We start from the raw sequence: 26,365 nt of genomic DNA on the forward strand, positions 1-26,365 counted from the left end.
TGATGGAGTAAGAAATGTACCAGGGACATTTTATTCACTGGGATATAAAAAGCAGGGTCGGAGTGGGGGGCCCATGGGGGCAGCGCCCCCCCTCCAGCCTCCCTCGCTAAGCTGGCGTGCAATGTTTTTGCTGTGACCGCCCGACAAACGAAGGTCGCGGCACGAAGAAACTTACAAATTTTGGATCTGGGTGCGGATCTGAGCCGGCAGGGCCCCCAAGAGCCGACCCTGATAGAATGGACAAGGTAATCAAATTATCAAATGAGTACACAATTACAGCTGTTGTTTCCTTATGGTGTTTCGATAATAATGTCACCATGCACACTTTTAAACATATTAAAGAGTGGTTTCATGAATACAAGGGTGAATTTGAAATATGGCCTCTCCAAACACAATATTTAGGCATCAGAGTGTAAAGTAGATTTCCATACACCTTCCTCACCCCTCAAGGAACTTGAGGCATTTTTTTCCCATTGAATTATAGTCCAGTAACTCACTACATAATAGTAGCATTCCTAGAAGGATGCATTAAATGAATTGTAGTTTGTACATAGAGGATGGGGGGCCCAAAATATTTTTATTCAGGGCCCAGGGTAGTTAGGTTATCCTCTGCTATTCTTGGCTTCTAAGTCTGCAATATGCCCCATTTAAGAAATATTTGAATTAGAATTATTTCAGTTTAAAAAAAAAATTGAAGATGTACTGTATATTGTTATAAGAAAATACCTATATTAATTAAACAAATGTGCATAGAGGTAATTAGACACTATAACTGTTGTGATTACCATGCTAGTTAGGGAAAATGAGCAACATATGGGCATATAATCGATAAAAAAGAGAAAAGTGTACAAAATCATACTGGCTGCAGAATATCTTCCTGCTAGCATTTTAGCTTTTTCTTGCATTCATCACTTGTGCACTAACTGAAGACACTTTTTGTTCAGTTTTGGCCGATGCTTTGGCCATCACAGTTCCCGAGACTTTTGTCACACAGGATCTTGAAGCCTCTTCTTGTGAGCTCTCAGACCATCTTATATTTTCAGGGCTTTGTATATTTCTTGAATTCTCATGGTGGCCATGATTTCCTAAACGACTTGAAGCAACTACGGCTTTTACAGCTGCCTATTGAAAAAAAAGCAATGAAAGAGCATTGCCCTAATTAGTTGATCCAGAAAGCCTGTCTATATTTAATTTATTCAGTCTGCACAATTCTTTATATTATTAGTAAATCACATGTTTAGCTAATATGACATTGCTTGTTTTCTCTGCAGACTAAAAAACTAATGGATTAAATTCTAACACTGCTTTGAACTGCTGTGATTTAAATGGCATCATTTTTATGATTCACACAGTTAATTAATTTCATGACATTATTGTAACCACTATATCTGAGAATTATTTTGTCACAAGATGCAAGTGTCAAGATGTTAGAAGCTAACTGCAAATGGAAAGAAAGACTGGATGCACTATATTTTCTAACAGTTAAACACTTGAGGAAGATAAGGATTTCTCAACTACAGTACATACAGTATTATTCCTTACCTTTAGTTTGCGCCTAGCATTGAACTCCAGTAGTTTCTTTTGTGTATGGTCCATATGGGAAAACTTAGCTGCCTTTCCAGTTACCCATGGGTGTTGCAAAGCTTGAGAGACTGTCATTCTTTTTTTTGCATCCAATACAATCAATTTTTTTACCTGGTGGCAAAGCACAGAAGAGCACCATGTGCTAATAACCATTTGGTATTGTCTTTCAATTCCTGTTTGACAGATTGTTGCTCCATACCCATAAAAGTGTTGCACAGAAAATCAACAATTAACAAATGAAAATGTGCAATGTACAATAATTGCTATTAATCTTTCTTTCTCTGATTTTACTTTACCTTTGTCAATACATCAAGTTATGGTTTCTAGAAATGGTTTACAATTCTGCAGAACATTACATTTAAATGCATAAAAGGCATTTTCCAGTGTTACTGCCCCTTTAAAATGTAGGGAGCAGTATATAAGTTACTTTATGTTTCAGATAAGGTTTCTTTTATTGCCATGAAAGAATAACTAATCACTTTTACCAGTTTTTAGTTAATGGATTATGTAGAATACTGAAAATTGCAATAAAGTTGACTATTTACGTACCAAATCCATAGCGTTTAGGGAGATTTCATCCCACCAGGGAGACATGAAGTCAAAGTCACAATTTAGGATTTTGCTGTACATGTATTGATCACCCCGGGGGTCAAAAAACGGTTCGAAACCACATAATCTAATATAAAGAAGAGGATACATTTAAAATAGCTTTTTATACATATTGCATAATCAGTGAATATGGCTAACATACACATTTTTCAGAAGCCCACCCTATCTTTCATGCCTCTACAGACACGCATTTTGGCATGTGGTTCTCTCCGGTGGTTTCTTTATGCATTCCACCACAAGTAACCTTTGAATAGAGACACTGCAACTGTTCATGCTCCCCACATACAGTAAACAAGTATTAACCATAAAAAAATGCTACATAAAAGAAACTTACAAAATGTATGTAATGACTCCAACAGACCACATATCCACTTCTGGCCCATAAGGTAAGCCAAGTAAAATTTCTGGTGCTGTAAACAAAGCATAAATAAATATGTTAAAGGAACAGTTCAGTGTGAAAATAAAAACTGTGTAAATAGATAGTCTGTGCAAAATAAAAAATGTTTCTAATATAGTTAGTTAGCCAAAAATGTAATATATAAAGGCTGGAGAGAGCAGATGTCTAATAAAACAGCCAGAATCCAACTTCCTGCTTTTCAGCTCTATAACTCTGAGTTAGTCAGCGACTTGAAGGGGGGCCACATGGTACATTTCTGTTCAGTGAGTTTGTAATTGATTCTCAGCATTCAGCTCAGATTCAAAAGCAACAGATATGACCCATGTGGCCCCCCCTCAAGTCTCTGATTGGTTACTGCCTGGTAGCCAGGGTAACCAGTCAGTGTAAACCAAGAGAGCTGAAAAGCAGGAAGTAGTGACATATTACACATCAAATCACTCCAGCCTTTATACATTACATATTTGGCTAACTAACTATATTAGAAACACTTTTTATTTTGCACAGCCTATCTATTTACCCAGTTTTTATTTTTACACTGAACAATTCCTTTAAATGTAACAGAATTTGAATTAATTGTAAAAAGATTATTTGATTGCTATAATAGCCCTTACACAGTGGCATTTACAAGCATGTTCCTGTTTTTTTGTGTATTTTTAGTTATCTGACCCCATTCTTCTGTATGGGAAATGTACAAACAGCAGTACACTCAAATTCAGATAAAAGTAGACATGTCTCATTGCTTTTCAACTTGTTTATTAATGGCCTGAAGGTGGGCATTGAAAGTACTGTTTCTATTTTTGCAGATGATACTAAATTGTACAGAACTATAGGTTCCATGCAGGATGCTGCCACTTTGCAGAGTGATTTGTCTAAGTTGGAAAACTGGGCAGCAAACTGGAAAATGAGGTTCAATGTTGATAAATTGAAGGTTATGCACTTTGGCAAAAATAATATAATACGAATTTACTTCAAATTCGATTCGAAGTAAAAATAATTTGAATATTCGACCATTCGATAATTGAAGTACTGTCTCTTTAAAAAAACTTCGACTTCAATACTTCGCCAAATTAAACCTGCCGAAGTGCTTGACAAAGGGGTATAGCCCTGGAACATTGTATTCCTGTGAATAAACACGCAAGGGGTCCTCCCTGCTTGAATTTGCTGCGAGTGCCAGTGTATTTTTCAGTTAACAAGTGTTCCTAGGCCCTAATTTAATTGTGTAACCCTGTGTTTTGCCCAACAGGTTAATAAATTAGCTCACACAGAAAGAATTTGTGTGGTTGAACACAGCAAATATATCAAGGCCTTCAGCTACACAGAGTGTAAGGATGTGAAATAGTTAAGGTCCTCTACAATACAGAATGCTCCCTTAAAGTGAAATCCCTGGTTTGTTCACTTTTGGGAGAGGAAGTTATTTCCCTTTCCCAGCTAGAGTTCCCTGGTAGTTCCCTGTGGTTCTGCCTCTTTTGATCCCACCTACTGGAGGGGTGGATGGTACTCAGAGCCTGAGGTGGAGGTAGGCCTCAGTAGGAGTAGCTAGTGTACATGGCATCTATCCTGGCATCTGTCAACCATGCTTTCCTGTTTTGTATTTTTATATCTGGGACACACTTAGGGAAACTTTTGGCAGTAACACTTTGGGCACGGAGGGGGTGCTGGGGTTGTCGGAGGATTATGTTCTCTTTTAGTTCTTGAAACAAGTCAATATAATATATAATTGTGTAATGATTGTAATGAACTATACTAAGTAAAAGGGGTCCACTCTGTTCTACACTGGAAGCTGCCAAATTGGGGCATATCATTAGCATTAATCGAGTAAAGGTGGCCATACACGGGCCGATAAAAGCTGCCGACAGACCGTGTCGGCAGCTTATTGGCCCGTGTATGGGGGCCCCCGACGGGCTTCCCCGATCGAGATCTGGCCGAAAGTCGGCCAGATCTCGATCGGATGGGATTAAAAATCCCGTCGGATCGCGGCCGCATCTGTTCGTTGATGCGGTCCCGCGATCCGACCGCCCGTTTGGCGAACGCTAGGATCCGATCGTTGGGCCCTAGGGCCCACGATCGGATCAGCCCGATATTGCCCACCTCAAGGTGGGCATATCGGAGGGAGATCCGCTCGTTTGGCGACATCGCCAAACGAGCGGATCTCTCCATGTATGGCCACCTTAAGGCAGGACTCTCAGCAGAATTATGGAAAAAATTAAATTTTTCATGTATTCACGAAGAACACAACTTAAAAATGCTAAACATGATTGAGCTCTACATCACGTTTATACACTTTTAGATATGTAACCCATCAATTAGCCCGAAACGAATGTGCTTATATTGTTATCTTATATAGATATATTGTTATATATATATATATATCTTTATTATGGATGCACAAATTCCAAGATTCAGTTTGGGAATCAACCTTTTTCAGAAGGATTCAGCCAAATCCAAGTGCCCGGCCATACCGAATCTGAATGCAAAAAATCATGTGACTTTTCATCAACACAAACAAGGAGGTGAACAAATTTTTTGACTGTCTGCATTTCACTTTTACTCTTGTTTCCTTTATTTACATATGCAAATTAGGGTTTGGATTTGGTTCGGAATTCGCCAAATCTTTCACAAAGGATTCAGGATTAGTGCAAATCCTAAAATAGTGGATTCTGTGTACCCTTAATCTTTATCTAGCACCAATCTTTTCCACAGTACTTCGAAATAGCTTTAGACAACGAGTTTTCCAAGTGAAATCTCGTGAGGTACGGCAAGTGCACATATAACATGATAAAGCATAAAGTATCTTTGCTAATGTAGCTAAATAATATATATTTATACAACTCACCACAGTATCCTGGAGTACCACACATGGTCTTCATGGCTACCTGGTCATCAACAATTTTGGACAGTCCGAAGTCGGCTTTCAAATGATTGAATTATTGAGAATTAATAGCATGGAAAGAAAATTCTATACAGTGTATATAGTGCCATTATAATTCCTTTTATCATTCCCTCTACATTGCATTTTCACCATTTGATAAATACACTCTAATACACACTAAAAATAGGAATGAATAGAAAGTGGGTGAATTTTTCTCTGGTGAGCTCTTACTTTGCATTATGATAATACTGCACTTAAGATCTTCAGCTGGACCAACATTTTGGGCCATGTTACAAAGTTAGTTAAATTGGGTTGAAAAAAGACAAAGTCCATCAAGTTCAACCACTCCAAATGAAAACCCAGCATCCATACACATACCCCTCCCTACTTTTAATTAAATTCTATATACCCATATAGAGCTTAGTATCACAATAGCCTTTGATATTATGTCTGTCCAAAAAATCATCCAAGCCATTCTTAAAGGCATTAACTGAATCAACCATCACAACATCACCCGGCAGTGCATTCCACAACCTCACTGTCCTGACTGTGAAGAACCCCCTACGTTGCTTCAAATGAAAGTTCTTTTCTTCTAGTCTAAAGGGGTGGCCTCTGGTACGGTGATCCACTTTATGGGTAAAAAGGTCCCCTGCTATTTGTCTATAATGTCCTCTAGTATACTTGTAAAGTGTAATCATGTCCCCTCGCAAGCGCCTTTTTTCCAGAGAAAACAACCCCAACCTTGACAGTTTACCCACATAATTTAAGTCTTTCATCCCTCTAACCAATTTAGTTGCACATCTCTGCACTCTCTCCAGCTCATTTATATCCCTCTTAAGGACTGGAGTCCAAAACTGCACTGCATACTCCAGATGAGGCCTTACCAGGGACCTATAAAGAGGCATAATTATGTTTTCATCTCTTGAGTTAATGCCCTTTTTTATGCAAAACAGAACTTTATTTGCTTTAGTAGCCACAGAATGACACTGCCCAGAATTAGATAACATGTTATCTACAAAGACCCCTAGATCCTTCTCATTTAAGGAAACTCCAAACACACTGCCATTTAGTGTATAACTTGCATTTATATTATTTTTGCCAAAGTGCATTTATCAACATTGAACCTCATTTTCCAGTTTGCTGCCCAGTTTTCCAATTTAGACAAATCACTCTGCAAAGTGGCAGCATCCTGCATGGAACCTATAGTTCTGCACAATTTAGTATCATCTGCAAAAATAGAAACAGTACTTTCAATGCCCACCTCCAGGTCATTAATAAACAAGTTGAAAAGCAAGGGACCTAGTACAGAGCCCTGCGGTACTCCACTAACAACACTGGTCCAATTAGAAAATGTTCCATTTACCACCACTCTTTGTAGTCTATCTTTTAGCCAGTTCTCTATCCAGGTACAAATACTATGTTCCAGGCCAACATTCCTTAATTTAACCAGTAACCTTTTGTGTCGCACTGTATCAAATGCTTTAGCAAAGTCTAAGTAAATCACATCCACTGCCATCCCAGAATCGAGGTCTCTACTTACCTTCTCATAAAAAGAAATTAAGTTAGTCTGGCAAGATCTATTACGCATAAAACCATGCTGGCACAAACTCATTGTATTATGATTTGCTATGAAGTCCAGTATGATTCAGTGTGATTCTCCCATGCGTGACCAAATACTTTCCTTCTTGAATCATTACAGCATTTTTGCTCAAATAAAGTGTTTTACATATGGAGATAATCGTATATAAGGAGGGGAAGTTATTTTGGGTCGCTTTGTTACCCACATGTGTTTTACCTTGTTATACTGATAGGGGAGCGGGTGCGAGTCAGCGGGGCCCACCAGGTTTTTTCATTTGTCCCGTCTGCCTAGTCTGACCCTGTACAAGACAATACTTTGTTGGCCCGTCTGCTACTGACTGGCATTGCTTACCACAGCTAAAACTGTTATCCACAAATATCCCTAGTTCCTTCTCCATCAAGTATTTGCCCAACATACCGTAATGGGTATTCATGACTTGCATAATTTTACATCCCATGCTCACCCCCTTAGATTTATAAACATTGAACCTTATCTGGCACTTTGCTGCCCAGATTGCCAGTTTCCAGATTGTTCAGATCAGTCTTAAGGGCAATGACACACTGGAAGATCTTTACCTCTTGCGACAAATCGCATGGAAAATGCCTATGCCCAATACACTAACCTTTTAATCCGCGCAAGTAAATTATATTACTGGTGGCATGAAAATACCTGCTCTTCCATTTCACACCTTCACAAAGTCTAGTTTTGATAAACAGGCCTCAGTGTGAACTGGTCATTTGTGTTGATTGTTTTTGTACAAGTCAGAAATTATAGTATCTGTATTGTACTGTGTATTGAGTAAAGTTATATTTATTGGGAACAATGTTCCCCTATTTTAAAAAAACTGCTTTTATACAAGTCGTGGATCAAAATATATTACAACATAATTTACAACAGGGGGTACTTTATTTGTTCATGATTTATGTGGCCTTTCACTTATCACTGTTTATAACCGATGACTCATCACTGTTTATAAGCATATATTTTACAGGATATTCATGACTTTAGTATGGGTACAGTGGTTGTACAGTGGCTGATCAGCAGCTGTTGTCACCCTGAGTAAATTTGCAGGCTGAGAGAAGCAGATCTGCTCAGTGCCCCTGCTCCATTGATTTGAATCTGATTAGCCCGTGTGCGCTCACACACAGACTGAGGTCAGCCCAATTACACACGCTGAAAACAGCATTTGTGTCCAAAGCCGTAAGTATTAAATACAGTCTATAAAGTTGATTATAGTTTTCATAGATATATTTTTGTGCACGTATGTAATGGAATCTATCTCATGTTCTCAAGATGGCGTCCAAGATGGCGACTGCCTGCCTCACCACATGGCTCCTGCTGGGCACAGGTCTATGACCTCACCTTTTTCCCACTCCAGGATTGGTCGTCGGCGACAGAACGGACGCCGGCGTCAGAATCGGGCGCCGGCGTCGAGACGCCAGCGTGAGGACGCTGGCGTCTGCGTCTGACGCAAGCGCGTCAAAATTGGCGCCAACCCAGGGACTACGTAAACGCACTTCCCCTTCCAGTCCTTGCCCAACTATAGGTTCCTTCCAGTCCTTGCCCAACTATAGGTTCCTGCTACAGAGTTCCTGGGTGTTATCTTCTATATTGATTCTTGTGTACCGATTTCTGCCTGTTTTTCGATTCTGCTTGTCTTCTGCCTGGTCTGACCTATTTGCCTGTATTTTGACGATTCTTTGGATAAACCCTCTTGTACCTCGAACCTGGTCTGGTCTCCTCTTTGGTCTACATAGGGATGTCGCGGACTGTTCGCCCGCGAACTAATTCGCGCGAACATCGACTATTCGCGTTCGGCGAATGTTCGCGAACGTCGCGCGACGTTCGCCAATTTGGGTTCGCCTTAGCTGGCGCTTATTTTTGCCCTCTCGCCCCAGACCAGCAGATACATGGCAGCCAATCAGGAAGCTCTCCCTCCTGGACCACCCCCCCCACCCCCTGGATCACTCCCCTTCCATATATAAACTGAAGCCCTGCAGCGTTTTTTCATTCTGCCTGTGTGTGCTTGGAAGAGCTAGTGTAGGGAGAGAGCTGTTAGTGATTTGAGGGACAGTTGATAGTAACTTTGCTGGCTAGTAATCTACTTGATACTGCTCTGTATTGGAGGGACAGAAGTCTGCAGGGATTTGAGGGACATTTTAGGGTAGCTTTGCTGGCTAGTAATCTACCTTCTACTGCAGTGCTCTGTATGTAGCTGCTGTGGGCAGCTGTCCTGCTGCTGATCTCTCATCTGCATCTGTTCTTCAAACAACTGCCACCTAGCTGTGTGATCTTTTTCACATTCTGTCTAAATATCAATAATAATACCGTCTCCAGAAACACCACCCGAGTGACGTTTTTCAAGCAGCAATAATATATTCCGTATCCACTGCTGTAGTGTATACGTTGACCTTGCAGGCATTATTTGCCCAGTCTTTAACCAAGTGCCACCTAGCTGTGTGAGCTTTTTCACATTCCGTGTCCAGAAACATCACCTGAGTGACGTAGTGTGATTTCTGCCCTTTACAGCACAAAACGCAGCGCTGTGTCAACAATGGATTTTTCAGATACATTTTTGCCCTTGATCCCCCTCTGGCATGCCACTGTCCAGGTCGTTGCACCCTTTAAACAACTTTAAAATCATTTTTCTGGCCAGAAATGTCTTTTCTAGCTTTTAAAATTCGCCTTCCCATTGAAGTCTATGGGGTTCGCGACGTTCGCGAACTATTCGCATGTTTTGTCGCAAGTTCGCGAATATGTTCGCGAACATTTTTTCCGCCGTTCGCTACATCCCTAGGTCTACACTATTACTGTGCCTTCGGGCCCATTACAGTATAGTTGGGCCATGGACCCTTTGGAGGAGACCCCAGCTCCACCTGATGTCGGTGGCGCTATCCGTGGTTTGGCTTCCCGCATGCAGTCATACGAAGCCCAGCAGTCTCACTTCGGTCAGGCTCTAGAAGCTATTCTGGACAAGTTGTCGGCATTGTCACCGGTGGCCCCGGTCCCTGTGGCCGTTCCTGCAAGCCCACTCCAGCCTTCGGAACCTCGCATTCCTGCGCCTCCCCTCTACAGCGGCGATCCTGATGCATGCAGAGGTTTCATCAACCAGTGCGAGATCCAGTTCGCCCTGCTGCCAGGTCAGTTTGTATCCGAACGAGCTAAAGTGGGGTACATGATTACTCGCCTGCAGGGGAAGGCTTTGGAGTGAGCATCACCTCTGTGGGAGAAGGGGGACCCTTTGATTGACAACGCCAGAGCCTTCATCCGTGAACTTCGGATCGTCTTTGATGCCCCTGGTCGAGCTATGGCATCCTCGGCTCGCCTGTTCCAGATCCAGCAAGGCACTCGCTCTGTTCCAGAGTACGCTATCGAGTTCCGCACCCTAGTGGCGGAGACCACCTGGAACAATGATGGGTACCATGCCGCCTTCTACAACGGCCTAGCCATGCGTATTATGAACGACTTGGTCTCCCGGGAAATTCCTTCTCAGTGGGAGGATCTGGTGGCGCTGGCTATAAAGGTTGACACCCGACAGAGGGAATTTCAAGTCGAGCTTGAACGAGAGGCGTTCGAAGAAGTAATCCCCCGGTTCCAATCCACCCTGGGCTCCCCGCTTCCAGAGACCCCTACTCTTCAATCCGGCTACTGCTTTCCCCTCTCCTACTCCTGCGGCTTCTGCTTCCTCTGCTCCATCTACTGAGGAACCCATGCAGATCGGACAGGCTCGTCTTTCCGAACAGGAGAAGCTACGGAGAAGGGCTGCCGGCCTATGCCTGTATTGTGGGGGCAAATTGCACTTCGCCCATGAGTGCCCTGTGAAGCCGGGAAACGCCAACACCTAGGTAGGTTTGGGGAGACCTATCTGGGTGGTGTTTGTTATTCTCCCCAACCCTCTACTCAACGCTTCCTTCTTCCAGCACAGATCCAATTCGGTTCCCAGAAAATCCCAGTGCAAGCTTTCCTGGACTCTGGTGCTGCTGGAAATTTCATGGACAGAGTTTTTGCTGCTCGTCATGCGGTTCCCCTACAACCCTTGGCCTCTCCTCTGCGAGTGTTGGCTATTGATGACCGCCCTCTGTCTTCGGCCATTATTTCTCAAACCACCGCTGAACTTTCTCTTAGAGTGGGCACCATGCATCTGGAGAGATTGGCCTTTCTACTCATCGACTGCCCTTCAACTCCACTCGTTTTGGGGCTCCCCTGGCTGTGCTCCCATAATCCAGTCATTGACTGGTCCTCCACTCAAGTCTCCCGCTGGAGCCCCTATTGCCAACAGAACTGTTTACCTGCCGTACCCCTTATCAAGGTTTCTTCTGTTTCTTCCAATTTGTTCCTTCCATCCGTCTATCAAGATTTTGCTGATGTCTTCAATAAGGGCTCTGCAGAGACTCTTCCTCCTCACCGACCCTATGACTGTCCGGTCGAACTTCTTCCTGGTTCCATGCCTCCCCGGGGTCGCACCTATCCTCTTTCCCCCTCTGAGACGGCTGCCATGAAGACCTACATTCAGGAGAATCTCCAAAGAGGCTTCATCCGCCCTTCTTCCTCCCCTGCTGGTGCTGGGTTTTTCTTTGTCGAAAAGAAGGACGGAGGTCTGCGACCATGCATCGACTATAGGGGGTTAAACAAAATCACCATTAAAAACCGTTACCCTCTCCCCCTAATCTCCGAACTCTTCGATCAGTTAAGAGGGGCCAAGATCTTCACCAAGCTGGATCTTCGGGGTGCCTATAACCTCATTAGAGTTCGTGAAGGGGACGAATGGAAGACCGCCTTCAATACCCGAGACGGGCATTACGAATATCTAGTCATGCCATTTGGACTCTGTAATGCCCCCGCGGTCTTCCAGGAGTTCGTAAATGATATATTCAGAGACTTGTTGGGGCAAAGTGTTGTCGTCTATCTGGATGACATTCTTGTCTTTTCCAAAAATCTCCACGAGCATCGCTCCCAAGTGAAAGAAGTTCTTCTTCGCCTAAGAAAGAATAGTCTCTTCGCTAAATTGGAAAAATGTTCGTTTGAAGTGTCCTCCATCCCTTTTCTTGGATACATCATCTCCCAGCAGGGTTTCAAGATGGATCCAGCCAAGGTTTCAGCAATTCTTGATTGGCCCCTCCCCACAAGTGTCAAGGCTATCCAGAGATTTATTGGCTTTGCCAACTATTACAGACAATTTATTAAAGGTTTCTCTTCCAAGATCTCTCCTATCCTGGCCCTTATCCGCAAAGGGGGTAAACCACAGCATTGGCCTCCTCTAGCCTTGGAAGCCTTTGAATCCTTGAAAACTGCCTTTTCTTCTGCACCTATTCTCAGACACCCCGAACTCCTTCTTCCCTTCTTCCTCGAAGTCGACGCCTCAGATGTGGGAGCTGGAGCTGTCTTGTCACAGAGATCATCCTCGGATGGAAAGTTACATCCCTGTGCATTCTTCTCTAAGAAATTTTCCTCCTCCGAGCAGAACTACGATGTGGGGAATCGTGAGTTATTGGCAGTGAAACTCGCCCTGGAGGAGTGGAGACATTTACTGGAAGGATCCTCCATCCCCGTGACCATCTTGAATTTGTCCAGTCCCTCAAACGCTTGAATCCCCGACAAGCCAGATGGTCACTATTCTTTTCCCGTTTTAACTTCATCATCACCTTTCGTCCTGGCTCTAGAAATAGAAAGGCTGATGCTTTGTCAAGAAGTTTTGTTCCTGAAGTTCCCTGCTCCGAAGATCCTGAACCCATTGTCCCTCCCTCTAAGATCGTCGCTGCCCTATTTCCCTCCTTGGCTTCACAAATCCTTTCCGCTCAAGCTTCTGCTCCTGACAATATTCCTCTAGGGGTTGCCTTTGTTCCACCTGATTGTCGCCAGTCTATTCTATCCCTGGCCCACAGTTCTAAACAGGCCGGCCATCCCGGAGTGGAGAAGACTACCAAACTCCTTTCTCGCCTGGTGTGGTGGCCATCCATGAGGAAGGACGTCAAAGACTTTGTTTCTTCTTGCACCATCTGTGCCATTTCCAAGTCTGGACATTCTCCCCCCAAAGGACTCCTTCTTCCATTACCCATTCCATCTCGTCCTTGGACTCATCTTGCCATGGATTTTATTGTGGATCTGCCTGTCTCCTCCGGTCACACTGTCATCTGGGTTGTCGTTGACAGGTTCAGCAAGATGGCTCATTTCATTCCCCTCCACAAACTTCCCTCTGCTCCTGAACTTTCCAAGCTTTTCATCCAACATATTTTTCGTCTCCATGGGTTTCCTGTCGAGATCGTCTCTGACCGTGGCTCACAATTCGTGTCTAGATTCTGGAGATCCTTGTGCAAAGCTCTCAACATTTCTTTGCAATTTTCTTCTGCCTATCACCCACAGTCCAATGGAGCCGCTGAGAGAGTGAACCAGGCATTGGAACAGTTTCTTCGCTGCCATGTTTCCCTGTGCCAAGACGATTGGTCGGATCTCCTTCCCTGGGCTGAGTTCGCCCATAACAACGCTTTGCATTCTTCCTCGCATCAGTCCCCTTTCTTCTGTGTCTACGGTCAGAATCCATTGGCGTTCCCTCAGGATCTTCTCCTCACCAATGTCCCTGCCGCCAACGATCAGGCTGCCCACATGATGGCTATTTGGGCTGCTGTTGCCTCTAATCTGCAGAAGAGCTCCCTGGTCCAGAAGAGGTTTGCCGACAAGAAGAGGATTTCCGCTCCACCCTATGCTCCTGGTGACAAAGTTTGGCTTTCCACCCGTAACATCCGCCTGAAGATTCCTACCCCCAAGCTTGGTCCCAGATTCATCGGTCCCTTTCCTGTCATTGAAATCATCAATCCGGTGGCGGTTCGTCTTCAACTCCCTCCAGAGATGCGGATCCCGAATGCCTTCCATGTCTCTCTCCTTAAGCCTGCTGTGTCTTTTTCTTCTTCTTCTCCCCCAGCTCCAGTCCTGGTTGACGATCACCAGGAATTCGAGGTGAAGAGGATCTTGGACTCTCGTCTTTCCAGGGGCACTCTTCAATATCTCATCGAGTGGAAGGGGTTCGGTCCCGAGGAGTGCTCCTGGGTCAGGAGCTCAGATGTCCATGCGCCCATCTTGGTTCGTAGATTCCATAAACTATTCCCTCTCTCCCCTAGACTCGGTGGTCCTGAGGCCCCCCCTAAGGAGGGGGGTACTGTAATGGAATCTATCTCATGTTCTCAAGATAGCGTCCAAGATGGCGACTGCCTGCCTCACCACATGGCTCCTGCTGGGCACAGGTCTATGACCTCACCTTTTTCCCACTCCAGGATTGGTCGTCGGCGACGGAACGGACGCCGGCGTCAGAATCGGGCGCCGGCGTCGAGACGCCAGTGTGAGGACGCTGGCGTCTGCGTCTGACGCAAGCGCGTCAAAATTGGCGCCAACCCAGGGACTACTTAAACGCACTTCCCCTTCCAGTCCTTGCCCAACTATAGGTTCCTGCTACAGAGTTCCTGGGTGTTATCTTCTATATTGATTCTTGTGTACCGATTTCTGCCTGTTTTTCGATTCTGCTTGTCTTCTGCCTGGTCTGACCTATTTGCCTGTATTTTGACGATTCTTTGGATAAACCCTCTTGTACCTCGAACCTGGTCTGGTCTCCTCTTTGGTCTACACTATTACTGTGCCTTCGGGCCCATTACAACGTAATACTGGATGAATCCTGGATTTTTAGCATAAGAAAGACTTTTATTTTTGAAAATGCAGAATAAGCCTTGAGCAATGGTAACCTTGTCAAACATTCACTTTAAAGGGATACTGTCATGGGAAAAAAATTTTTTTTCAAAATGAATCAGTTAATAGTGCTGCTTCAGCAGAATTCTGCACTGAAATCCATTTCTCAAAAGAGCAAACAGATTTTTTTATATTCAATTTTGAAATCTGACATGGGGCTAGACATACTGCCAATTTCCCAGCTGCCCCAAGTCATGTGACTTGTGCTCTGATAAACTTCAGTCACTCTTTACTGCTGTACTGCAAGTTAGAGTGATATCAACCCCTCCCTTCCCCCCCCCCAGCAGCCAAACAAAAGAACAATGGGAAGGTAACCAGATAACAGCTCCCTAACACAAGATAACAGCTGCCTGGTAGATCTAAGAACAGCACTTAATAGTAAAAACCCATGTCCCACTGAGACTCCTTCAGTTACATTGAGAAAGAAAAACAGCAGCCTGCCAGAAAGCATTTCTCTCCTAAAGTGCAGGCACAAGTCACATGACCAGGGGCAGCTGGGAAATTGACAAAATGTCTAGCCCCATGTCAGATTTCAGAATTTAAAATAAAAAAATCTGTTTGTTCTTTTGAGAAATGTATTTCAGTGCAGAATTCTGCTGGAGTAGCACTATTAACTGATGCGTTTTAAAAAAAACATGTTTTCCGATGACAGTATCCCTTTAATAACTGAATATATGAACTGCTGCTGCTAATAAAAATGCAAGTGTGCCATAGAGCTGAGGCTTACCAATTTTTAAAAGGGAGTCAGGAGTCATGTCTGCATATAAAAGATTATCTGGCTTTAGATCCCGATGAACAACTCCAGTTCCATGTAGATACTGAAAATGTAAAAAAAACTTATTTTTTATTCCAAAACCAAAAAAAGCTGCAAAAAATAGAGCAATATTTTACTGAAAGATACAAATGCTGATACATACAAATTATGCCCCACAGTTATGTGTAGTGGCAGAAATTAGCTTTCAACCATTTTTAGTTACCTATTTACATCCCTCCTTATACCCTTCTTATCACAGGTCTGGCAACAATGGCCCCGTTCATGACAATGGCTACGTTCATGAAGATGACCTATCTCCTATATTCTGTATTGAAAAATATCAGCAATTCTGGGAAGGAAAGTTTGCTCCTATAATATCAATTTTATGAACTTTTTTCTCTTAGGGCAGGACTCGATCCATTTTGACCCGACACAACGTATGCGACGTGTCGGATGTTTTACTGAAAACGGAAGTGAAGGAGAAATCGCATGTTTACAACTACATTGATCCGACTCAATGTCCTGCCCTTACAAGGGTTTAAAGCACAACCAAGGTGGCAGCTGATCCAAGCAGAAATTGCACATCATCCATTTATTTTTAATTCTGTGGCTCACTCTTACACCCCTAGCAATAGCTGTTGGCTGTTCCTCCTTGTTGTCCCTGTGCTTAGTAGTGTTCTACATAGCAGTTAAGGGGGAATAAGCCCAAAGAATACATTAATTAAAGGGGTGGTTCACCTTTCAGTTAACTTTTAGTATGTTATAGAATGGCCTCTAAGCAAATTTAAAATTTTTGGTCTTATTATTATTTATTCTTTAAGTTTTTTTAATTATTTGCCTTCTTCTTCTTCTTACACTTTCCAGCTTTCAAATGGGGGTCCCTAACCCCATCTAAAACAAATGCTCTGTAAAGCTACAAATGTATTGTTATTTCTACTTTTTATTGCTCATTTTTCTATTCAGGACTCTCCTATTTATATTCCACTCCCTTATTTAAATCAATGCATGGTTGCTGGGGTAATTAGGACCCCAGCAACCAGATTGCTTAAATAGCAATCTGGAGAGCTTTTGCATTTTGAATTCTACTTGGAGTATGAATCAGTGAACAGAAAGTGAAAAACAAATAGTGTTTTGAACTGCAATTACAAATAACTTTGAAACCGATATTTTTAAAGTTGTTAAAATTGTTAATTAATATATATTAACAGAATTACATTTTCCTTTATGCAAAAAAGTAAAAAACTGTTTTTGATTAAAGATTAACATCTGTGCGCAGACATAAACTTGAAAGAAAGCTTTGTACAAAGGTCTTATGTCATTTTGTAAAATAATCTTTATAAAGGAAAGTTTTGCAATTGTGAACTTACGGCTACTGCTTCAAGAATCTGCCTTACAACACAGGCAGCATCCCGTTCGCTGTAATAACCACGTTCTACTATTCTACAGAAAGACAGAAAAATAATATTTTTTAAAGCTAAGGAGAGATCACATCTGACATCAAAGACAGACTGGAAATGTTCTGAAAGCAATGTGTAGAAAACCAGTTGGCACAGAGTATCAGACTTCATGAACATTATAGGCCATGTGGCTGACCAAGGAGTAATACATCAATGCGTCAACCTTATCCATTTACTGTCGATGGTTTAGAGCTAAACTACACAGGAGATTTTGTAGGATGGTGTCAGATTGACAGACCGCACCCTATAAGTTAAATGTAGTTGCACAGGTCAAAATATAATGGCACTAATAAAATTTTATAAAAAATTTGGTGTGTAAACTACATGGAAGATTTGCCACATGACACACCTGATGGAAGGGAACTCTGCATGCTACATCTGACATTCTGACCAGATAAAATCCGATGGTTACTGCATTGCATAACGCAATCTAAAATTTGATAAAACTTACCCCCTACGACCATACCAACTTTATCCATGCAGCATCATCCCATTGCTTAAAACAGGACTTAAGCCACTGCAAAGAATATCATGTTGAGGAAGGACTGCAGTTATTTATTTAATGTGTAATAGTTGCTTAGGATGCTCCCAATAAAACTACTCCAAAATGCTTTACGTAATCAATACAAGCTAAGGAATTAGATCAGGCAAGGCAAAAAAAAGCAAGTCTAATTAAACCTCTTGAAATTATCCAAGGGGATCATGGCGGGCTAATGTCTTATACCTAAATTACACAGTAATATTGCAAAACCTCCAATTTATCCCAGCCATGGCAATCATACATTTGAAAAAAATAACTACACCAGCCTTAACTATCAACTTATACATACTGCCAGACTCAGACGTGAACACAGACACAGAAACACAGAAATGAAGTACTGCTCCTAGCCTTGGGTATTTGTTTAATTCATATGACCAGTTAGCCCCGTCAGCAATGTAGCAGATGTTTACTGGAGAGGAAGTCTGTTCTCATGCTTTAATTGTAATAGGTACTATATATATATAAACATTTATAATATATAAGCAATTAAGTACTGCTGCTAGCCTTGGATATTTGTTTAATTCATATGACCAGTTAGCCCCCTCAGCAATGTAGCAGATGTTTACTGGAGAGGAAGTGTGTTTCCATGCTATAATTGTAATAGGTACTGTATATATAAACATTTATGGGCAGATTTATTAAGGATTTAGTTGTGTTTTCAAGGTTATTTTTTTGGTCCAAAATCAATTAAAAAGAAAAACCTCCGTTTTTTTTTTTTTTGAAAAACTCAAATTTTCGAGATTTATTATACCCTGACCCTGGAATATCTCAAATCTAAACCACCAAAAACACCATCTAAAACCTGTCAAGGTCATGTCATCAATGGCAGAGGTCGCTTGAAACATTTGAAGATGTTAATAGCCAGTAGTGTAACCTGATGCTACAGGGCTGATTATTAAATTCTTAAGCTAGTTGCACTGGTTTCTGTGTTGGCATGTAGAAATGATCTGTATTAATTACTATTCAGCCTTATATTGTAACATTTCTATTCTATGTGTACTGTATATTTTGAGTCCGTCCCTAAGCTCAATAACCGATAGCAGCACAGAGCATGTGCAGTGAATTAGCAGAAAAGAAGACGTGGGGCTACTGGGGCATCTTTGGAGGCACGATATTACCTGCTAAAGGCCTGTGGTTACCTTGGGCAGGGACAGAAGCTAAAACATAATGTACAACATTTCTAGCCTATATCTTCACTTAAGCTTTATTTCTCCTTTAAGGTGAGTTGTGAAATTGTGTTATATATTTTCCTATGTGTATCATGCAATTGTAGAGTCTGGCAAGGTTGACTATGCTCCTATCTCCCCAAAATATTAATTTTTACCATTTCCATCCTACCCATTTTGTCATTGCTTATTCCAATGTTTTCTTAGAATGATTCAGTATAGACTGAGAGTTGCGCACCCTCCGGCGCTTAGTCATAGGTGTATCTGTATACACCTATGACTAAGCGCCTGAGGGTGCGAAACGCGTAAGGTGGGATATGTGGGGTAGTATGTACTAGATACTGTTTTAATGTGAATAACAATAAATTAATATTTTTTTACTTGAAGAGGCCTTGGGACTTATATTGTTTTTGATATAAACTTTTCTGCATAGATTTACACATCCCTAACTTGTATATACTATCTTATAGTGAGAACTGTGGATGGGTCCACTACCAAATGTTACATATAAATGAAAGACAGGCACAGTATATCACTTAAAACATTTAGTTGTGCCATTCATCCATAATAAAATTCACAAGGTACCTGCCTCATTACCTGTCAAATAGTTCTCCACCTGTCACTAGTTCAAGAATTAAAGTGAATTCTGAAGGAGTTTCAAAGATATCCTTTAATTTAATCTGAAAAACAAACAAATGAGAATGATTTAACCCCCCCCCCCAATACTGATAGGAACCACTTACTAACTGTACATAATATCGACCATTAAACTTATTATGGGGGCATAACCCATGTTGTGCTCTTCAAGATGCTCATTTTTTACTGCACACCCTGATGGGAATACTTTGAGTGCTGTAAGGGATACCTGTATACATTGTTGGAATTAAACAGGCAATGATCATTTGTGTTTTTGGGTGAAATTTGAACATTTCAGAAATATAGTTACATCACATCTTTTGTGATGTACTAGGGCAACCTATTGCACAAATCATTATAGTAAGGGGTATTTTGATCAGGTTTTTAATGGAATGGACAGAGTTAATATTTTAAGACTCCCACTCTTCAGCTATCGGGGCAGTGTTCTCTAAAGTATGCTAACTACATAAATGACTTCTATGGAAAGATCCTGACATTGATATTGTTTTATTTATATGTTTTTTTTAAAAAAAAAAAAAATTATCTAGGCGTTTCGTTAAATTAAAAACTCTGGCCTGCCTGCAGTATGAAAGCAAATGTAACCATATTTGTGCAAAGTATGTAAGACTTGGCATGATTGAGTTGAACGAGAGTCTACATGCTATATTACACAGTGAGACATACTGTATCTTAAATGACTTACAATATTTGGATGTGAGAGATGTAGCAGTACTCCAATTTCTGTTCTCGCAATTTTTAGATCAATCTGAAAGAAAGTTTGTGAAATGCCATCACTTAGCAATGGTATAATTTGCACATGTGAAATCTATATATCTGCCAAAAAGTCAGAGAAGGGTCAGAATTTTTACCATGGAATTGTGGTGAAGGTCTGCATTTCGACATAGGCACATTTTTTTTCGAGAAACTGTGACAAAATTTCACTATAAAAATTTTTGCTGTGTAAAAACGTGAAACAAAAATGCAGGTAAATATGCTCATTGACTCCAATATATTTGGGGGCAGATTTATCAAAGGTCGAAGTGAATTTTCAAATTGAAAAAATGTGAATTTCGAGCTATTTTTTGTACTTCAACTAGGGAATAGTCCAAATTCGATTAGAAATTGCAAAAAATTTGAAAATTCGAATATCGAAATTTATCATGTACTGTCTCTTTAAAAATTCGACTTCAACCATTCGCAATCAAAAACTTGCCGAATTGCTGTTTTAGCCTATGTGGGACCTCCTAGATCCTATTTGGAGGCAATTGGTGGACTTTGAAAAATCTAAGTTTTTTTTGGTAAAAATTTCGAATCAAATTCGATCGAATGTGCTATTCCTTCAATTCGAACTATTTGAATTTGGCAGAATACTGACCTATTAGACTGAAAACGGACCTATTCAACCCCAAAAAAATTCAACTTAATTTCGGTTGGTCTTTTTTAATTCAATTTCGAAGTTTTTTCAATTTGAAATTCAACCCTTGATAAATATGCCCCTTAGTGTGGAAAAAATGCAGTGAGAAAATGCCTATGGTCTCTAATGTTTTTTGTGGGGAAAAAAAGAAGCAAAAAAACACCAATTGACTACACTGTATTTTGCTCAACAAAAACCTGCAAAAAATCCCATTGACTTCAATGTATTTTGGGTGGAAAATATGGCCATTGACTTAAATTAATTTTTCATGAAAAAACAGAAAGAAAACACCAAGTTACTATATGTTTTGCAAATTGTCATTGTTTTGCTGAATTTTCTGGCAAAATGGTACAAATTCACTCATTACTAGTCAATTGTTTTTACATTATACATTTTATATTGGAATACTACAACTCAAAAAGTAAAAAAATTTAGTGAATTTATATTGCTCATTGCGGTTAAAGAAATAGTCTTATACTTTAAAGTGGAACATCACTATTTCTTCTATTCATTAATTATAACAGCCAGTGGTTGATGGTGTTTTCATAGTTGTGGTTCTTACTTAGGGAAATAACTCTCTCTCTACTTGCTCATTCAATTCAAAGATGCTTTTGATAAGCACAAAGATTTTATTAACCAACCTGAACAAAATATTTCTTAAGTCTGAAGCTAGCCATACATGGGCGAATATTGATTTCTGACTAGGACAGTCAAGACCAACATATTGACCCATATATGGCCTGCCTGAATAATATGTGGTCAGAGATATTGCAGATATCTATTAAACATGCTTGAATACTCTGTTGGCCAAGGACTTAGGTCGTTTCTCAGCTTCTCTGTATAGGCCCCTATTATGATCAACAATCAGCTTGTGCCAGAAATTTCTTTCATTATGAAAAAAAGGTTTTCGGGTGGAGATCCTATTAAACTGCCAAAATGTAACAAAAACGGCAGCACATATTAGTTACCATTGGCGTCTTGAAATCCACTCTACTGACATCAACGCTAGAACCCAGAAACAATTATAGAAAATTTGTGATTACTATGTACTACTTACTGTTTTTTTAATTATTTTAGCAGCATATAGCTTTTTGGTTCCCTTTTCTTCACATTTAAATACTGTAGAGGTGGCACCCCTGCAGACATAAATTGTTCAAGTAATTAATTTAATGTATATTATAATATTACATTTGTAGTAGATGTAAAATTCAAGTTTCACCTACCTTAGTCTTATTCTGGAACATTCTAGAATAAACTGTTATTTATTAAGGCCCAAGCATTTTCATTGTACATCAAAAACAGAACAATCAGCTTATATAGGTAGTAGTGATAAATACACTTAGGGTAGGGGCAGGAAGACGTAAACATGGGCTATGTTGGTGGAAGGTCAGGGATGAATATATAGCATTCTAAGGGGCATATTTATTATTTGGTGTAAAAAAATGGCGGAATATTACTCCGCACCAGCTTTGCATACATTTTTTAAGCATTTTTTCTTAAAGTTACTTCTGCCGGAAGCAATGTAAAATAACAGCAGCAAATCTGGTTTTCACATGGCTTAAAATAAAACACACCCAAATTTGTCATTTATTGCACACAGGTTTTTACACATTTTTTCTGCAAGTTTCATTTACCCAGCATAATAAATATGCCTCTTAATGTCTGATGGTGATGTCACTCTCTTTCATACACAGACTGTGACTGATGGGTTGCCATTATTTGCCTATTTTCCACCAGCCTAGTTGGTAAAACCCTGGCTAAGGCTGTTACCAGTGTCAAAAACGACCAGCAATGTAACAATTTGAACCTTCATGATAGTAAAAATGATTAAAACTGGTAAGATTCATAGGCTTAATGCATTGTGCTGGTTTTGTCTTATTCAGCAGTCGAAGGACAGTTGTGTACAAGCTGCTGATCAAATGTTCAGTGACAGATGCAAGAACAACCCCCAGAGATCCAGCCAACCCTAGATCCCTTGGGTTTACTCTAAGAACTAACCCAATGACAATAAGCTACTGTAAAAAACAAACACTCTGTTCTAGCACATTGTTTATATATAGAAGCTTGTGACAGGTATATAAAACTGAGCTAAGCAATGACAGGACCAGGCTTTTACCAAGGGAGAAAAAGAAAAAAAGATGAGCAGATTTAGATCAAATGTGACTGGGCTTGTCATGCTGTAACCAGCGTACTGGTGATTTGTTACTGCTGAACTCTTCCCCCCCCCCACCCCTGCACAAGTCATTTAGAGAATACTCTGCTTTATTTATATGCTAATAGCATAATTTAGCACCATATATTGGCTTCTACCAATTTTTTTTTTCAGTAAACATTTGTTAGCCAGAGTTTCCTTAGCTTCTCAGTGAAATATTTCTGGCCTGTTTCACCATTTTCTGCAACCAGTGTTAATTAAGGCTGTTCTAAGTTCAGCTCTGACTTATAAGGAGCATATTAGATTTAGCCATAAATGTAAAGGAAACCTTCGGTTTTACCATTTGACCAAGTTCGTAAACAACTAAATCCTTTTGACTTCGACTGGGTAGTATCTCTAGAGTTGGCAGGCTGCAGATTGCATTTATTTTAGTTAAAACACAATAACCCACTTTATACATTTTTTGTTCCCACTCTATGGGGCAGATTTACCAAAGGGCGAAGTGGCAGACGCTAGCGAAAATTCACCAGAATTCCCATCCACAGGGACATCACCAATTTACTAACAGGCATAGAGGACAATTCGCTAGCGTTCATTTGTACCCTATCACCAGGTGACTTTTTGCTCTGGCGAACGTCTGTTACTCCGCAAATTCACTAAGATGCCAATTTTACTGAATGTTACCTCTTTCGCCAGAGTGTACTTCACCACCTCCGTCCAGGCGAACTGATAAAAAAAGCTACATCTTCCTCAATCTTATGTCTTATGACATCATATACTGTATGCCGGAAATGCATTAAAGTTGGAAAAAAACTATGACAACTTTTCTTTTTTAGAGCAGGATTGCATTTGAAAGCCCAAGCTATTAAAGAGTTATGTGTGGGCTCATGTCTAGGGCATTAGAGCATCTCTTCTGTCTTTATTATGGCTCATTGGACATGTGTTTGAAAAAGTGGCCACTTCAAGCATTTGCACCAACATTTCTAATAAAGACATCCATATGATTTTCAAGTACCAGCCCTATTCAAATTAACCTAAGTGTAAGAGTGCTATTGATGTTTCGCTAGGCAGAAATGAACGCTATGAGAGAAAATTCACTATGAAATTCTCGCCCAGTCGATGTAACGCTAGTGAAAATTCGCAAGTGTTTTGCTGCTGAGACGCAACTTCGCATTGTAGTGAATTTGCATAGTGGTAACTAATTTGCGCTTGGTGAAGTGGCGCAGTGTGTGGCGAATTGGTCGCTAGCGAAAATTAGTCCTTTAGTGAATATACCCCATGTGTTGCCATACAATATTGTGACAAACCATAAAATAAAATCTATAATGCTGGCAGTAAATGATCTATGGAGTATAAGAGGTTAATTGCTTTTTTGTAGATACTAAGAACAAGATTTATATGGTAGTTAATACTGTATAACTCAACAATTTTTAAACTAGAAAAATATAATTTTTACAGGGAATGGTTTTCCAAGAGACTCAGTACCTTCCAAGCTCCTGGCCAATTGTGTAGAAGTTCTCCAAGACTGCATCTCGCCGGGAACCATCAATACAGTACATTTCTTCTGGTTTGCAGGTTGGCATTTTTTAATTATACCCCATGCAAAATTATAATAATTGCGAATATCAGAAGTTCTTTCCAGTCATCTAAAAACAATAGGTTTGCAATGAGATTCTTTAAGGTCCTCTTGTTTGTGTATTCGCATTTGGAGTTTAATATTTGTAAGGTTTTAATTTATGTAATGGATTGTCTATTTTCTGTTCTCTGTATTTTCACTATATATACACTATATAATTATGAACACTCTATTTCAAATATTTTTAAATATGTTCACTTGTTCCAATTGTTCTACTTTACCATCAAGTACTTCTATTACATTTGCCTTAAAAGCAAAATACAGTAAAGTGTGTGACAACGCTACTTATGAAACTGAGAAAAATGTAAGAAAAGACGTAGGGGCAGATTTACATAGGGTCGAATATCGAGGGTTAATTAACCTTCAATATTCAACTGTCGAAGTTAAATCCTTTAACTTCGAATATCGAAGTCGAAGGATTTACCGCAATTAGTTTGATCGAACGAAAATTTGTTCGATCGAATGATTAAATCCTTCGAAACAAATGATTCAAAGGATTTTTATCCATCGATCGAACGATTTTTCTACGACCAAAAAAAGCTTAAAGGTCCCCATAGGCTAACATTGAGGTTCGGTAGGTTTTAGGTGGCGAAGTAGGGGGTCAAAGTTTTTTTTAAAGAGACAGAACTTCGACTATCGAATGGCCGAATAGTCGAACGATTTTTAGTTCGAATCGTTCGATTCGTAGTTGAAGGTCAAAGTAGCCAAAAAAAACATTCGAAATTCGAAGTTTTTTATTCCTTCACTCGAGCTAAGTAAATGTGCCCCAAAATACATTTTAAAAAAACCTTCCTACACATTTTAATATAAAGTATTTTTGCACTTTTTGCATTTTCTTTAACAGAAAACGTTTATCATAAATATAATATCAAATAGGCTCCTGTAGGGCATTTGATGTCAGTGTGAACAGCAATTTATACACTGGCAATTCAAATTGCAGTTGTTCTGTAATTAAGTTGTGGTAAGCCAGAGTCCAATTACATGGACAGTATTTCTTCCTAAAAACCCATTGAATAAGTACCATTATATAAAGTACCATTATATATAATAGACAATGACAGTGCTCTAGCTCCTATCAAAGAATAATTCTATTTTCTTTTATTAGTGCAATATGAATGCTTATTTTGTGTGGATTATTCTAGTTTTGATTGCAAAACTGATCCTGTCTTTAATATTCCAGCTAATGTTTACATTTTAAATATAAAACTATACTTACTTACTGTACTTACATAATGCATTTGTCTACCAATTTTCCATCTTGGTTATACGCAGCTCAGGTATCGGACCTACTATATTCCTTCTTTCTTCTGTACATTCTTTATTCCGGATTCACTGCAGGAATATTATTCTTCTTTCAATGCAAATATTCAAAAGAGAAAACACCTCTATCACCTCTTGTATTATAAAATCCAGTTGATTTTTTTAAAATCCACTTGTCACAGTTTTCCCAGTGATACAGATTTTTTTTCTTTTTTGCTGCCTTGTCTACCAGGTCGGTTTCATCCCATCACACACCCAACTCTGCTCCCTCCCTCTACCACTGACACTGATTGTAAGATTGAAATTACAAGTTTTAGCTCCCTCCAGTGTATCTAACAGGCAAGCTGTGTATTGTCTAGTAGTTTCCTCTGTAGCAGTGATCTCCTATTCATTCAGCATCTGACCTTCTGCTGCAAGAGCGGAGTACACATTGGATGTGCTGTAATGATTTGTTTAAGCATATTGCAGAGAATGAGATTTATTATATCTTATTTTCAATGTGGCAAAATAAATACTTGCTTAACTTCTAGGGAGCTTTTCCCTGAAAGTCACACAATATTTGACATATTTTAAATAAATA

General features: G+C 40.2%; 1 protein-coding gene across 3 annotated transcripts; it reads right to left on the minus strand.

Annotated features, from left to right (window-relative positions):
• LOC108712576 (calcium/calmodulin-dependent protein kinase type IV) lies at positions 1 to 26,072 on the minus strand. 3 transcript variants are annotated; one of them, XM_018254844.2, is made up of 12 exons: positions 25,755 to 26,071; positions 24,375 to 24,535; positions 21,795 to 21,873; positions 20,027 to 20,089; positions 19,285 to 19,367; positions 16,891 to 16,963; positions 15,497 to 15,587; positions 5,424 to 5,498; positions 2,528 to 2,603; positions 2,134 to 2,260; positions 1,543 to 1,695; positions 1 to 1,122 (listed from the first exon to the last, which is right to left on the minus strand). In XM_018254844.2, the coding sequence occupies exons 2-12, from the start codon at positions 24,470 to 24,472 to the stop codon at positions 889 to 891; spliced, it is 1,152 nt and encodes a 383-aa protein (XP_018110333.1). In that variant the 5' UTR covers positions 24,473 to 24,535; positions 25,755 to 26,071; the 3' UTR covers positions 1 to 888. The 3 variants fall into 3 exon arrangements, with proteins under 3 accessions (XP_018110333.1, XP_041417743.1, XP_041417753.1); XM_041561809.1 differs by lacking the exon at positions 5,424 to 5,498 and having other exon boundaries at positions 25,755 to 26,072; XM_041561819.1 differs by lacking the exon at positions 24,375 to 24,535 and having other exon boundaries at positions 25,755 to 26,070.
• Positions 26,073 to 26,365: the final 293 nt, after the last annotated feature.

This window comes from Xenopus laevis, chromosome 1L (genome assembly GCF_017654675.1).
Source record: "Xenopus laevis strain J_2021 chromosome 1L, Xenopus_laevis_v10.1, whole genome shotgun sequence".
Lineage (NCBI taxonomy): Eukaryota > Metazoa > Chordata > Amphibia > Anura > Pipidae > Xenopus > Xenopus laevis.